General features: G+C 46.2%; 1 protein-coding gene across 2 annotated transcripts; it reads right to left on the bottom strand.

Moving 5' to 3' along the window:
- Positions 1–256: 256 nt before the first annotated feature.
- On the bottom strand, positions 257–8,644 carry LOC130598526 (serine/threonine-protein kinase Sgk1). Of its 2 annotated transcripts, none has more exons than XM_057408043.1 (12): positions 8,334–8,644; positions 5,706–5,781; positions 5,198–5,273; positions 4,653–4,757; positions 4,115–4,198; positions 3,880–4,011; positions 3,482–3,594; positions 3,158–3,281; positions 2,722–2,817; positions 2,449–2,604; positions 2,249–2,338; positions 257–1,502 (listed from the first exon to the last, which is right to left on the bottom strand). In XM_057408043.1, the coding sequence occupies exons 1-12, from the start codon at positions 8,563–8,565 to the stop codon at positions 1,335–1,337; spliced, it is 1,452 nt and encodes a 483-aa protein (XP_057264026.1). In that variant the 5' UTR covers positions 8,566–8,644; the 3' UTR covers positions 257–1,334. The 2 variants fall into 2 exon arrangements, with proteins under 2 accessions (XP_057264026.1, XP_057264032.1); XM_057408049.1 differs by lacking the exon at positions 8,334–8,644 and adding an exon at positions 5,897–6,056.
- Between the last annotated feature and the right edge of the window lie 5,079 nt (positions 8,645–13,723).

Raw genomic sequence — 13,723 nt, 5'->3', positions numbered from 1 at the left:
AAGAGCACCCACATTGGTACACACCCACTTGAACACCCACAGTTGGAAGACCCAAATATTTTGCTAAGGCATATCCATGGTAAGACTCATATGGGTGCAGTTTGACAGAATAACCATCACACACCTTAGCAAAATCACACATGTATCATAGCTGATTAGCAGCTCAGATTTGTTCATTTTCTTTAAAAGCTGGATAAAATATTTCAGAGAGAAAACCTTTGTTTTAAAATAAAAAAAAAAAAGACAGCTAATGCAATTATTTTTCAAGATTTTACTGCAAACCAATGGGTTTGGTCACAAAAAATATGATACATATAACCATGTTAATTACATTACAATGATGGTATACATTACAAGTAAGTCTGTAAGTTTAAATATACATCTAGAGTTACAACTGAATGTACAGATCTTTTTTACAATACATACAATCAGGAATGAAAAACCCCCAAACCATAAATAATGCCCATTTTACAGATGACATCTTTTAAACTAAAAATGAAAAAAAAAAAAAAGAAAAAAAAAAAAAAAAAAAAAAAAAAAAAAAAAGAAACCAACAGCTTTGACTGACTGCAGCTGGGGCATTTTGGTCCATAAAAACCCTTTCTAAAAATAGAAATCTTTTTTCATAGCAGCAATGCTTTCTTCAAGCATTTGGATACAAGTAATTGTGAGCCCATTTCAATAATTTTAGTTGACTGTATAGATTTACAAAAGAAATTTCAAAATTACACTTAATTTATCTTCCAAATATGGAAGAAACAAACAATGCCCCACATTGTGGTATCCTGCAAGTGTCACACTGATGCTTTAGACTAAGTCCATCTGTAGTACGCAGACCACACACATACCATTTGTTCACATAGTAAACCCACATAAAGGAACTGAGAAACACACTCTGCAACAGGGAAAGCTTTGGAGCTCACAAGATCTCATCAGAAAAAGGCACATTTCACAAAATCCTTATCACGTTCAGATAGATCTTCAGGCAAGGCTTTTCAGAGCATGATTTCAAAACAGCTTGTTCTTACTCCTACGATTTGCCGTAGCAGTCTACGGCAGCAGTCACTCTTGTTTTTCTTTCCCAAGGAGACAGCACCACTTTGGGGGAAGAACGAATGGTAATGAAAAGCCTCTAAAGCTCATTTAGAGAGTGATGTGCTCTTCAAAAAAGCTTCCAGCAAACAGTGTAGTTGAAATTAAGGCTGCAAAGCTGCCATGGTGGAAATGTGCAAATTCTCTTTCGAGATGACTGGTCAACTGGCAGTTCCACCAGAAGGCCAAACAAAAATAAAGATAATAGTTATTATTATTAAAAAGGACAGAAAGAAAAATGTTCACAAGAAAGAGTCCACCGGTGGGGCATATGAGAAGCCCAAAAAAGCCTCAGCGGCTTCTTTGACGCTGGCAGTGATGAGGATGCTGTCTGGGGACTGGCCAATGGAGTTGGGGACTGGCTCATCTGTAAACTCTGGATCAAAGTGTCGCAGGTCACTCGGGCCACTCTGCGTAAAGGGCAGAAAAGGAAAGATGCAACATTTAGATCCGAATGTTTTGTGAGTGCACAGTTCAATTCAAAAGGGGGACAAGCACCGTTGTGCAGAGACTCAGTGTTGTCACCTAGGGCCGATTGTTTAACAGCCTTTGTTAGTTTTAATTTTTTTTTTTTTTTTTTTTTTATTCTGTTGCATACTGTCTCACTGAAACCAAGATGATTCAATTTAATATGCTGCCCTCCAACAACGCTCATGCAACAGAAGCCAAATGCAAACATGCCACTGTTGCACAGCAGCTTGCAGAGGACTTTGATCTCTGGGCTAGTTCTTAAATTTACTTTATAAAAAGCTCAAAAAGCAAAAGAGAACACAACCTCCTCCACAACCAGATCCCTGTCTTTAGATGTTAGTATCTGACAAGTGTATACTTTGCCCCTGGGAAGCCACTTGCTTTCTATACCTTACCTTCCCCTTAGGTAAAATGGGGATGCTAGGGATTATTTTAAAATAGCCATGCAAATGAAGCATGTGAGAGGCCAAAACCAAAATCCACCCAGCTAAATTTAGATTGTCCATCAGCAAGAAGTCAGCTACCACTTATTTTTAACCTTGTCTGGACAGCCACAAGGGAAGGAAAAAAGCTGTGCTCCCCAAACATAGCCACCTGGCTGATTTCCCCTGGCTCCTGGGCATCCCACAAAGGTGAGAGGGGAAAGACACTCTCTATACATTCTATAATTAGAAGTGGTACGTACCACATTTGGGTTGAAAGGCGGTGTAATCTTCTTATTAATGAGATCATCCCAGTTAATTGGGGAGAAGAAGATGTGACTCTTAATCTCCATCTGTTACAGAAAGAAAAATAGATTAATTAAGACCCAATCTAATGTAAACAGTATGGCTTAGTCATACTCCTGTGCTGCCTTTCCTACAGGCACTCCTGGTTTGCACTTACAAAGTCCTCCTTGGCGCCCAGCCTCTTTGTCCTATCCTTCTGCAAGAGGCCTTCCAGGAGATGCCTAGCTGAGTTGGTAATATTTGGCTTCAGCTGCAAGGGTTTGTTCAAGATGTTGTCATACATTTCTGCCGTGTTCCTGCTGTAGAAGGGTGGCTGTGGGAATGGGAGAGACCTAGGTGAATGAGACTGACAGGCAAGCATGGGTTCTTTTGTGGGAAAAGGACAAGTATGCTTGTTTGATTGATCTCTCACAAAGGATTTGTTGCTTACCAGGCCATAAAGCATCTCATACAGGACTGCTCCAAGGCACCACCAGTCCACAGTCCGGTCATAGGGCTGCTTATGAAGAACTTCAGGAGCAAGATACTGTGAAAGAGAAGAGAGCCACATTAGCCAAGGGGATCTTTACAATTAGGAAAGCCTCCCCATTCTTGAGTGAAAACAGCTTACTGAATCCCACCAGTATCTGAACCACCAGAAAGCTACAAGCTGTTTATAACAAGGAGATGGGTCAAGAGCTGTTCTCTCCTTCTCAACAAGCTCTGCATGCCCTACATGCCCTCACTAAGCAGCCTGGTATCGCAAGGCCTGTAATAGTCCCTGCTTATCTAGACAGCTGTAAATACACATGGGAGATGTCAGTTTTTACTGACAAGGACTGCACTCACTGCTGCTCTAAAAGTGGCAGGCTGAGAGCTGGACATACCTCTGGTGTGCCACAGAAGGTGGAGGTTGTGCCATTGTGCTCTATGTTTTCTTTGCAGAGTCCAAAGTCAGTCAAGACAATGTGCCCCTGCGAATCGAGCAGGATATTCTCTGGCTTCAAGTCACTGTAGAAGATATGAAGGATGACAAGTGTTCATTAGAGGAGATACATTTTAGAACAGTTTAGAACATTTTAGGTTTACAGAACTTAATGAAGTCATGAATAAATATTAAAAGCAATTATGAGCTCATGTTGAGATCAACTTTTCAATGCTTATTTAACACGTGTTTTCTTCAGTCCGACAAACAGAACAAGGCTGCTTACCGATAAACAATGTTCAGGGAGTGCAGGTAGCCCAATGCACTGGCAATTTCAGCAGCATAAAATCGGGCTCTGGGCTCCAGGAAGCAACGCTCCCTCTGGAGATGGTAAAACAACTACAGGAGACAGAAAGTACAAAATTGTGTAAGTGGCGCCAAAGCCTGTTAACAATGCACTTAATTAGACTCAACATATATAGCGAGGGAGAACAATAGCAGGAAGTGGCCTAACGACCCTTTGGTAGTTCAAAATTTGGCAGGCTGGAAACATCCAATCTAGTAACTTTTCCCCCATGACTTTTCCCCTTGCAATTCCTTTTATATTTAAAAGGAAGGGTGAAAAAGTCTACCCTACCACCACGCACATGATAGGAAATACCGTTTCATTTTATTACTGCTTACCTCTCCACCATTGATGTAGTCTAGGACAAAATACAATTTGTCTGCGGTTTGGAAGGAAAAATGAAGCCCAACCAGGAAGGGGTGTTTCACATTTTTCAGCAGGACATTGCGCTCTGACATAATGTGCTTCTCCTAAAAGTGTAAGAAATCATCAGTGTTTAGTATACTTGCTTAATAATAGCAGTAAAAATATATTTGATGGACATTGCAATGGCAACATGAAGAAGCAGCTTACCTCCTTCTTCTTCAGGATTGCTTTTTTCTGCAGAACTTTAACAGCATAGAACTGCTCTTCTGCCTTATGCCGTGCAAGGAGAACCTGAAAGAGGATAAAATCCCAGAACTGAGCAATACTGAAAAAGAGAACAACTTGTAAACACAACTGGAAACAAGCCTTTAGCTGTTAAAAAATGCTACATCCCCTCTGGTTCAAAGAGCAAGCCCCTTTGCTGTAAATGCCTAACATTATTAGCACTCTGGCAGATTATCCTAGCCCAAAGTTTTTACATCTAGTTTCTTTCCCTTCCAAGAGCAAAGTGTAATATTCTCCCCAGCACCAGTGTACCACACTCCTTGGCTCTTTTATGACTCTTTCAAAGGTAGAGCCCTGCTCCCTCTCCCCACAACTCCACAGGGAGTCAGGCACTTGGCAGCAGGATGTGGTCAGGACTGGTTTAACTGACCACCATTTACCACAGCCAATACAAACCCAACCCTCGGGCATTACATATCAGAACTGAGGAGTTAATAAATTACAACAAAATTAAGTTTACCTTCCCAAAACTGCCTTTTCCAATCACTTTTAAGAAATGGAAGTCTGACGGTTTGGCATGTGGGTTGGACGATGGGCCAAGATTGATCTGCTGTGAAGGACTGGGCTAGAAAAATAGACAGAAATCACATTTATTAAGAGTTTGATAGTGAGAGTCTTGACAATGTCTCTTATTTTAAAATAAAAATAAAGTGACCTTGAAAGTTAGGATTAGCACTTTTCTTCCTACTAAAAACTTAATATTGACCTTTACCAGATATCATATTAGATACTTCCTAAATACGGTAACAGACATAGCTTACTTAGTTCTTGTTCCGGTCTTAGCCACGTTCCATAATGAAGAAATAACTAATAAAGCTCTTTTTATTATTATCTTCTCCATGTTGGGAGAAGAGTTTCAGGCCAACTCGATTACTCTAGTTCCCACTTATATCAGTGTGCTATGAGCTTAACTAAAGTAACAACTCATGATGCTAATTTTGCTATGCTTCTATTACCAGCTGATTTGAAGTTCTAGAAATGCTTCACTGAGTAAAACCTACTTACCGGAGGAGAAGGATTAGCATTCATAAGTTCAGGCTCTTGAGGCTGGGAGATTTTCAAGATAGACTGAACTTCAGGGCTGCAAGGGCAAGAGCACGCACGGTCAGAAGAGCCACCCGAAGCACCAGGCAGATCTTGCCGCAAGAGGGCACGCACGTATCGCGAAAGATGTTTTTTTGTTCGGGCTAGTACAGAAGGCAACTGAAACAATCTCTTCGATTTAAGGAGTAACATTAATTTCAAGAAAGTAAATTCTGTTATACAAGGGCATGTATTTATACTGTAAGCATAGTTCAAAATAAGGACGGGTCACTAGAAATCCCATCCAATTTATTTTTCCCAAACCTGAGTCGCAAAGATTTTTTCCAAGTGAGTAATACCTCAAGAAGATCAATTAACTCTTTTGTAACAGTCGTGCCAGAGGCATTACAGTAAACATTGTTTTTTAACTAGAGCTCGCAATACGGAGTGATATTTGTGACCGAAATACTGCCAAATTTCTGATACTTACTGCTTGCATGCATAGGAGTTGGTGGCTATCTTCTGGATGAAGTCGTTCAGTCCCATTCTTCTCTGCTTCATGAAAGCTATAAAGTAAAAAGGGAAAAAAAAAAGGAAAAGCAAAATCGTTAAGGCATCCTGCCAGAAAAATCACAGCCCCCAGCCGAGCACCCTCAAAGAAGGAAGCCCCCAGCCGCTCACCGATGAGGATGGCCACCATACCCCTCATCTTCGAGTAAGTTAAGGTAGGACCAGACGCCTCGGCTGCTTTCACAGTCATATTAGAGCGAAGCGGGCGGGAAATAAATAACGAGCGTACGACACGATACCACCGACTCCCAGCACCGCACTGCCTTGTCGAGGAACCCGGAGGTGCTTAAGTGGCGACGGTGATGGGCGGGACCGAGGCGGGGCGGCGACAATCGTCGTCGTTCTTTCCGCCCCCAACCCCCCCCAGTCCTTGGGGGCTGCCGCTGACTTCGGAGAGGACGACGACGGCCGTGGCAGCTTTTGCCATGGCTCCACCTTGAGCGCAAACCCCGGGAGACCTCCGCAGCATCCCCACCGTGCAGAGCATCCACGGACAAACGCATCACCCGCAGTCCCCTCTTTCTTTCCACCCTCCCCTTTCTTTTCCTGACCTTTTTCTCTCTTTTGCTGTTACATAAGTTCAAAACCTGGCTCTATCCCGGCGCACCTCTTCCTAAAAGTGTGTGCCCCCCCACCCCCCCCCCCCCAACGTCCGCTCTCGGGCCCTGCCGCCCCGGGTGAGCGGCGATAAGGGACGCTGACGTTTCCTTGAAGGAGCCACAGTGACTCAGGAGAACAAGATTTCCTGCCTGGTTTTCAATAAAACAAACAAATGTCCCTTCTGTGCACTGCCCTGATCTCGGCTGGGACATTACTGAAAGGGAAAAGGAAAGGGAAAAAAAAGCCAAATACCAAAGTCTTTTTTTAACGCCAAAAAGGGAAATAAGGGGTGTGGGTGTGTGGGGGTGTGTGTGTGTGTGTGCGCGTAAAACCCCAGTCCTCTGAACATGGAGGCGAGCGGAGAGATCTGTTTCTAGAAAAAGCGGGGAGCTGACCGAAGACGGGGACAAGTGCAATAAAGTAAAAGATTTTAAAGGAGAGAACAGCCCCGCTCCGCAGTTCGTTTCCACTGCACCCTGACACTTGGGAACACCGTGTCTTAATTGCTCACACTCTTCCTTGAGGCTGCACCGGGGGGCACAAAGCACAAGGTGAAACGATGCTGCCGGAGACCACCGCCCAGGGGGTATCACGGCCTCCCCGCAAACCCCTCATCCCACCGGGGCTCACCCCTGATGTGGGCGCTCGCCCTTTGCGGGAAGCAGCCGCGGCAGGCGGGTGGAACTTTCCACACGACGGGGCATTATTCAGGCGCCCATTCAGCCTTGCCGCCTGAGCGAAAGGAGCTGGGCTGCAGCCAGCGGCTCCAGCTGCAACGTGCCCCGTCCTCCCCCCGCCAGGACTACTTTTCTTTCTTTTTTTCTATTTTGCCCTTTTCCGTCCTCTGCGCTCACTGCTGTTGCCTCCCCCCTTAACCACAGACTGCCGCTGGGTGGCATCGCTTGGCAGTTCCCTGTGTCCTCTGTCGGGGAGGTGGCAAGCACCCCAGCACAGCAGCCCTCAAAGGCTGCAGCAGCTCACTCAGCAGCAAGACGGGTGACCTGGAGTGAAGAGATAACCCATCGCGAGGTGGGCACTGGGCTTAAAACGTACTGCAAAGGCTTTACAGGGAAGAAGCGAAGACGGATGCTTGCCAGCTTCCCTCCTCTCTGCACCGAGCCGCCGATACTCCTCCCAGAGCGGAGGGGACCTCCGCGGCCCCACCGCAAGACTCAGGGGGTGCAAGGGAGACGGGGCACGGGAGATGCAAGGAAAAGCTGGCGGAATCTTAACTTCTACTTGTTGATTTCCTCGCTCTGTTTCAGGAACTGCCATTCTCATCAATGGGAAGAGACAAAAAAAAACCAAACACTAAAAAGTCCCACGAAAATAACCTAAAACCGCAATAGATTGTAATGGGAGTAGCCAGTTTCCTCTGCCCCCTCTGGAGTGCTTTCAGGGTGCTGCTGTTAAAAACTACTTGAGACCCGCCAGTTTTCAGGGTAACCGGAATTCCCATCCCCCGCCCGCTGCCCCCTGGCATCTCCCTCTCTACCGCCGGGAGCAAGAACGTGGCGCCCGGCTGCCCCCGACGCCTCAGGCCAGCTGTGCACAGCTGTGCCAGCGTCTCCAGCCGCCAGGCAGGCTTCAGTGCAGCCTCCTTGGCTCCTATGCACAACCTGACACGGGCTGCAACCCACTTCCCCTTACCCCACTCCGCCGCGGACCTCACGCTGCCCTCAAGCGCCCACGGCACGGCCCCGCTCCAGCCGGCGGCACCGCCGGCCTCGTCCCGCTCTGCACCGGCCCTTTTGCAAGGTCTCTGCTGTTCTTACCAAGTCACCTTTCCCCCTCCAAACACTGTCCCGGCTGTGCCCTGCAAGCAACGCCCCGTACCCTCCGGTGCCCCTTTACGCGGTGGCCCAGCTGCCGAAGGGCTCATTTCTCCCGTGGGGAGCAGTATTCCCAGGACAGAGCAGGGTGTTTGGCTGGCAGAGCGTGAGCCCACCTTTCAGCGACGACTTCTCTTCTTTGCCTCTCATCTTGCTCCCCTCCTGTACCCCGGGCGCGGCGCGGCAGCGCTGGGGTTGCGACTGTGCTCCCGGCCGCCGCGGTAATCCCGAATAACTCCCCTTCCTGGCCGAGCGTCCCGGAGGCAGGAGGGAGGCGGCGAGGGCGGCGAAGCCGGCCGCCGCTCCCGCAGACCCGTTTATGGACGCGAGGTCGAGGGCGACTGACATGCAGGAGCGTTATAAAGTTCAGCACGGGCCGCCCCGCATACTCTGCCCCGTTGCAACATCGCTCTCAAAATTACTGTAATCAGCGCGCACACGCACACACACACACGGGCAGCGGCGGGGGAAGGAGCGAAGGGGGGGGGGGGGGGGGGGCCGCTCCAGCCCCAGTTGACCTGTCGGCAGCGGCCGTCCCTGCCCCGCGGAGGCAGGCGCTGCACACGCTCCTCCGGATGCGCGCCCACAGCGCGGATACTGCGCCTCCCCCACCCCTAAAGAAAAGGCTCCCCTCCAGGACGCGCAACGGCGGGACGGGGGGTGCCGGTGCCCGCGGGGGGCGGAGGGCTGCGGCTGCCGGCCGGGCTTCCCCGCCGGCCGGATAGCGCCGGGGCGGGACCGGCGTCCCGCTCCGACCTGGCACCCAGAGCCTTCCGCCGGCAGCCCCCCGGCGGCGCCCCCCCGCCCGCGCGCCCGCCCGCCCGCGCGGCTCCGCTCCCCGCCGCCCGCCACTGCCCGGCCCGGCGCCGCGGACCCCCGGCCGCGCCCCGCCACGGGAAGCCGGTGTCCATCCATCCGTCCGTCTGGTACCCACCTTCCAGCTCATGCAGCCGGCGGGGCCCTCGACCCTTCCCCGCGCTGGAGGTGCCGCTTCGCCGCACGGGCGGTTTTAATGTGGAAAGGAGGACGAATTATTATTATCTGTAATTCGCGCAATGTTTTGCAGTCATGGCTTAAAAAAGCCTGAATGTCCTAGGTTTGCCTTTTAAAACTTTCCCCTTTTTGAAACGATAGCAACAACAGTGGAGAACACAAGCAAGGAAAAGGTACCCAAAGATCCCCTTATTCAAAAGCCGTGTCTTGCAGAAAAGCATCAGACTTTGTGAAAATCTCATTAAATTGCAAGGGTTTGCATCAAAGATTGTACAGGCAGTGGGTTAGGAGTGCACAGCTGAAAAGTAAATACAGGAGAAAAATCAAATGTCAGTGATGTTTCACACTCACGTTACTTTTCTTCCTCAGGCTAAAATGTTGACAAATTGTCCTTAACTTATAAGTTAATAATTTTTCAAAGCAAAATGAATAAAAACAGAGTAAAAGGTAGGCATTGAAAATAGAAAGGGAGACTCAACACAAGGAATACCAAAAGTTATAGAACTCCTTGTCCCAGGATGTGTGCACACCGGAAGTGTGGCTGGGTTCAAGAATGTCTGGAGAAATCAAGAGGAGGGAGAAAGAAAAAGATTTGACTACAAAGGTGATGTTTTTTACCCAGAATGTTCCTGGACCACAAATTCTTGGGACACTGAACTGTTTTGGGGAAAATCACTGAACAGTTTCCTGCACTTGCCTCTTCCTTACCAGTGCACTGCTAGCTGGTGCTGGTAACTCAGACTAACCTGCATGGACTTGGGCCCATACCTTATTCTGATAGTCTTATATTGCGCTTCTGAGTGGCATGATACTGGTTTTCAGTCACAGAGTTTAACCAACTCACAAAATCCCAAGAACTGCTGCTTACTGGCAAGAAGAAAGATAACCTAATGTAAAGCATTTCACTCTGCAAATACACCCATTCCATCTGAAAGCAGCACTAATTAAACATGCTCATCAAGCTCTTCACCATGCCAGCATCCAAACCAGGGCCCTGCAACTGGGCTGTGAGAGATGTAGGAAGACACACGTTCTGGCGGAACCATGGGTGACCTGGGCATAAGGGTAGAGCATGCACGACATGCTGATTTACCAGTTCAGGTAACCCCAGATCCCACTGACATCCCACTGGTACATGCCCAGCATAAGCCAGGAGGGATGTTCATCTTAAAGAAAGAGCACATGCAAGCACATCGCTAGTATGGGCCTGTGCAGTTCAAAGCACCTTCAGCAGTAGCTGGACTGTGAAAATCTGTGTCCCTAAAGAAATCTCACTGTTTGAAGGGTTTTTTCATCTGTGGTAGACAGACTGTTGTTAGTCCTGCCTGACAGTGTTTAAGAGGCACACAGGAACTTTTCCCTCTTGCCCTTTAGGAAGGTCAGAGGCTTCAGCAACCCACATGGTAAATGGAATTTGTGAGCTCTCTTCCTCTTATTCTGTCCTGGTCCTCATTGTCTGCTGCAGAAGAAGATCTAAGATTGCAATTCAGTGCCTCCATGCTTCTGAAATTAGATTTACTGATAGCTTCTGAACTTGAGTTTGGCAATGAATTCAATGCCGAATGAATTCCTGCTTACTGAATCAAGACCTTAGGATGCAGCAGGTTAAACTGTTCCTAGAATTACTTGGCCGACTCTGTAAGGAAGCTTCCCCAAATTCTGCGAATATTTTCAGCAGTATTTGGCTTTGGGTTAATTAAACATAGACGGAATTCAAGCCTTTGACTGCAGGAATGACATAGCCCCCGAATACAGAAGGAAACAGCAATCCTAACAGCATCTGTCTTCTGAGGCAAAATCTCAAAAGCTTTTATGTTCCTCCTGTAAATCCCCAACAAACAAGTTCTTGTCTCTGACCTCGTAATTAAGTTTCATGTGCAACAGCCAAAACTTTCAGTCAAGACCTTCAGGCTGCCCCCACAAATGATGACCACAAGTTGCAGCAAATAGATAAGGAACTGAGTAACAGCTTTAATAACAACTCCAACAGAGAAATTCCTATTGATCTGGAAACATCAACTTGATTTCAGTGTCGTATTTTGCCAAACACAAATTTGGAACATCTTTTATTTCCCTTTTCTGATGCTTGTGGAGCACGTTTACTGCATTGTCAATAAGAGGCTTTAGTTCCAAGGGATTATGCTCACAGGATCACGGAGTGATGCAGAGCTGTGCTGAGGAAAAATGTAATTCCCATCCTTGTAGAAAGCAGTGGAAAATTACAGCATCCTTTAGACGTGCTGAACTCTAGTTGAAATAGTTGATAAACGATGCCCTAACTTCCATTTTAATTCCAGCACACTGATTTGAGTCTAACAGAGTTGTTGTTACTGTGACTTTATGATCAAATGTTGCACATATTTCAGCCTGTAGCAGTCACAGAGAGGTGACTGCAAAAGGAGCACATTTGTATGCATTTCTGTGAGTGTGCCCCCCTGCCCGATTAGTATAAACCCTTGCAATATTCTGTAGCCTCTCTAGCTTACAGTGGTCATAAAACCAGGATGGATGTCAGATACTTGAGCACATTATCGTTGTTATGAACTTAAAATAATATGCTGTTACTGCACAGAGTTTGGTCTATCAGTATTGAATAGTCCTAGTATTGTAAAGGAGGTGAAAACATAAGATGGAAAAACTGATAAACAAAGGCTTGTGAGAAAAAACTGAAGATCCTTGGCAGTGCTATGAATTTGATCTACTGGTCTCCTTTAGTCACAAGGCAGCCTAATGTGAGGAGCTGGTACGTGCTTCAGAATGAATAGTGTAAGCATGCACTGCCTGCCGACCTTGGCACTCAGATTTTCTTTCCAAAACTTTAGCTTTTGAAGGAGAATAGCAAAGATTTAGACATTTTCTATCAAGGACACAATCTGAACAAGTTTCCCCGTACTTCTTGCTTGAATATGTGCTAAAATACAAATGGTAGCTTATCTGATCTAGCTATCAGGTCACCTCTCATTCCCTTATGTCTTCATCTAGTGTTCCAGGAGGCTTTTGTTTGTTACTGTGATATCTCAATGCCTTTTATGTGTATACAAAACCCCCATCATCACCATTGTAGTTCTTTTATCTTAAAAGAAAGATCTCCTTAAGCCTGTAAGACCCCCAGTGACCTTGGAGTCAAGGCACCAAATGCTGTAAATAGTGATCAGATTAGTCAAAGAGAGGCATCTTTTTGCTAAAGAAAGAGAGTTTCAGCTGGCTGCTAACTCAAACCAGCAACTTGGATTCTCAGAGATGAATTGGATATGAAAACAGAGGCCTGCTAAAGGGAGGCTCACACTGTCAGGTCTTAATGCTTTTCCTCTTGATAATACCACCCTGTCTTTTGCCGTTATGTCGACTGCTTTAATATTCCTTATTATATCTTGGAGGTTTTCCTTCAGAAAGTGTAAGAGGCTTCCTGGGCAGAAGTATGCAAAACTGGAATGCTTAGCAGGGCTTTATCTTTAGGGATTTCTCCCTAGTAATCTATCATTTTAGGACATATTTGACACAGTTATCTGGGTCCATTGCTTTCAGAGAGGGAATTATTTCAGAAGGTAGACTAATTAGTTTAAACCTGGAAGTGAGAGAAAAAGTGCTATTTTTTTCCCTAGGTAACTAGTCCAAAATTGAGTAAAAATATTTGTATATTCATTCATAATAAGTTTACCCCTGTGTTTTGGTGTTTGAGTTAGGCATACAGTCACCAAAGGCATCCTGGAGGCAACTCAGCGTGTCTGATTTAGGCAGAGTCTAATACTTAGTTGAAAAGGTAAAATCATAGGGAAAGTTTAAATACCATACAAGCAATGCAGAGATTCCTGACCTGGCTCAGTCCAATCTAACTATGGACCTGAAAGAATACTTACAACATTGATATAATGCTCCATACTGCTCCTCAAGGATGAGTTACGCATCTTGGCTTCCAGCTAGTAGCACTGTGTGGTTCTGCACTGTGCTGGATATACAAGACATACTGGCTCTCTTGAAATTAGTTGACATTATCTTGCCTTGGACGGTGCCTGATATCATCTCAGACAGATGTGAAAGTATTAGTTCTATTTTATAAAAGTGGGAATTAAACCACAGGGTAGACGATGTGCCTCATCTGGGGCAAGTCTGTGGCAGAACCAAAAATTAAATGCAAACTTAACTTTCTCCCATTCTAATAACTGGACTAAGATTACTGTGCAATAATAAATATCCCATATCTGCCAACCTCATTTGTGTAATTACATACATTGTAAACAGACAACGTGGGACGGCAACAGCAGGCACTGCAGGCATCTGCTGTAACTTGGTGGAATCCTACCTATATATCTGATATTACTATAGCCCTGGTTCCCTTCCTAGCAGGAGCTACCGATCACAGTGAAAAATGGGGGACTTGGAAACACTGACATCTAAAAGTTTTTAATTCAAGAAAGGACCTGAATCCAGATTTGTGGGGAAGGGAAGGAAGTAAAACTGTATCCATATTGAGCTGGCAACTGATAGCGTCACTTGCCACTGTCCAACATGTTGG

The sequence above is a fragment of the Pezoporus wallicus genome, unplaced genomic scaffold, assembly GCF_028554395.1.
Source record: "Pezoporus wallicus isolate ANWC-B61680 ecotype Strahan unplaced genomic scaffold, APGP_CSIRO_Pwel_v1 contig_3817, whole genome shotgun sequence".
Classification (NCBI taxonomy): Eukaryota; Metazoa; Chordata; class Aves; order Psittaciformes; family Psittacidae; genus Pezoporus; species Pezoporus wallicus.
Note: the sequence above shows the minus strand (reverse complement) of the source record. Positions and strands in the feature narration are given on the sequence as shown.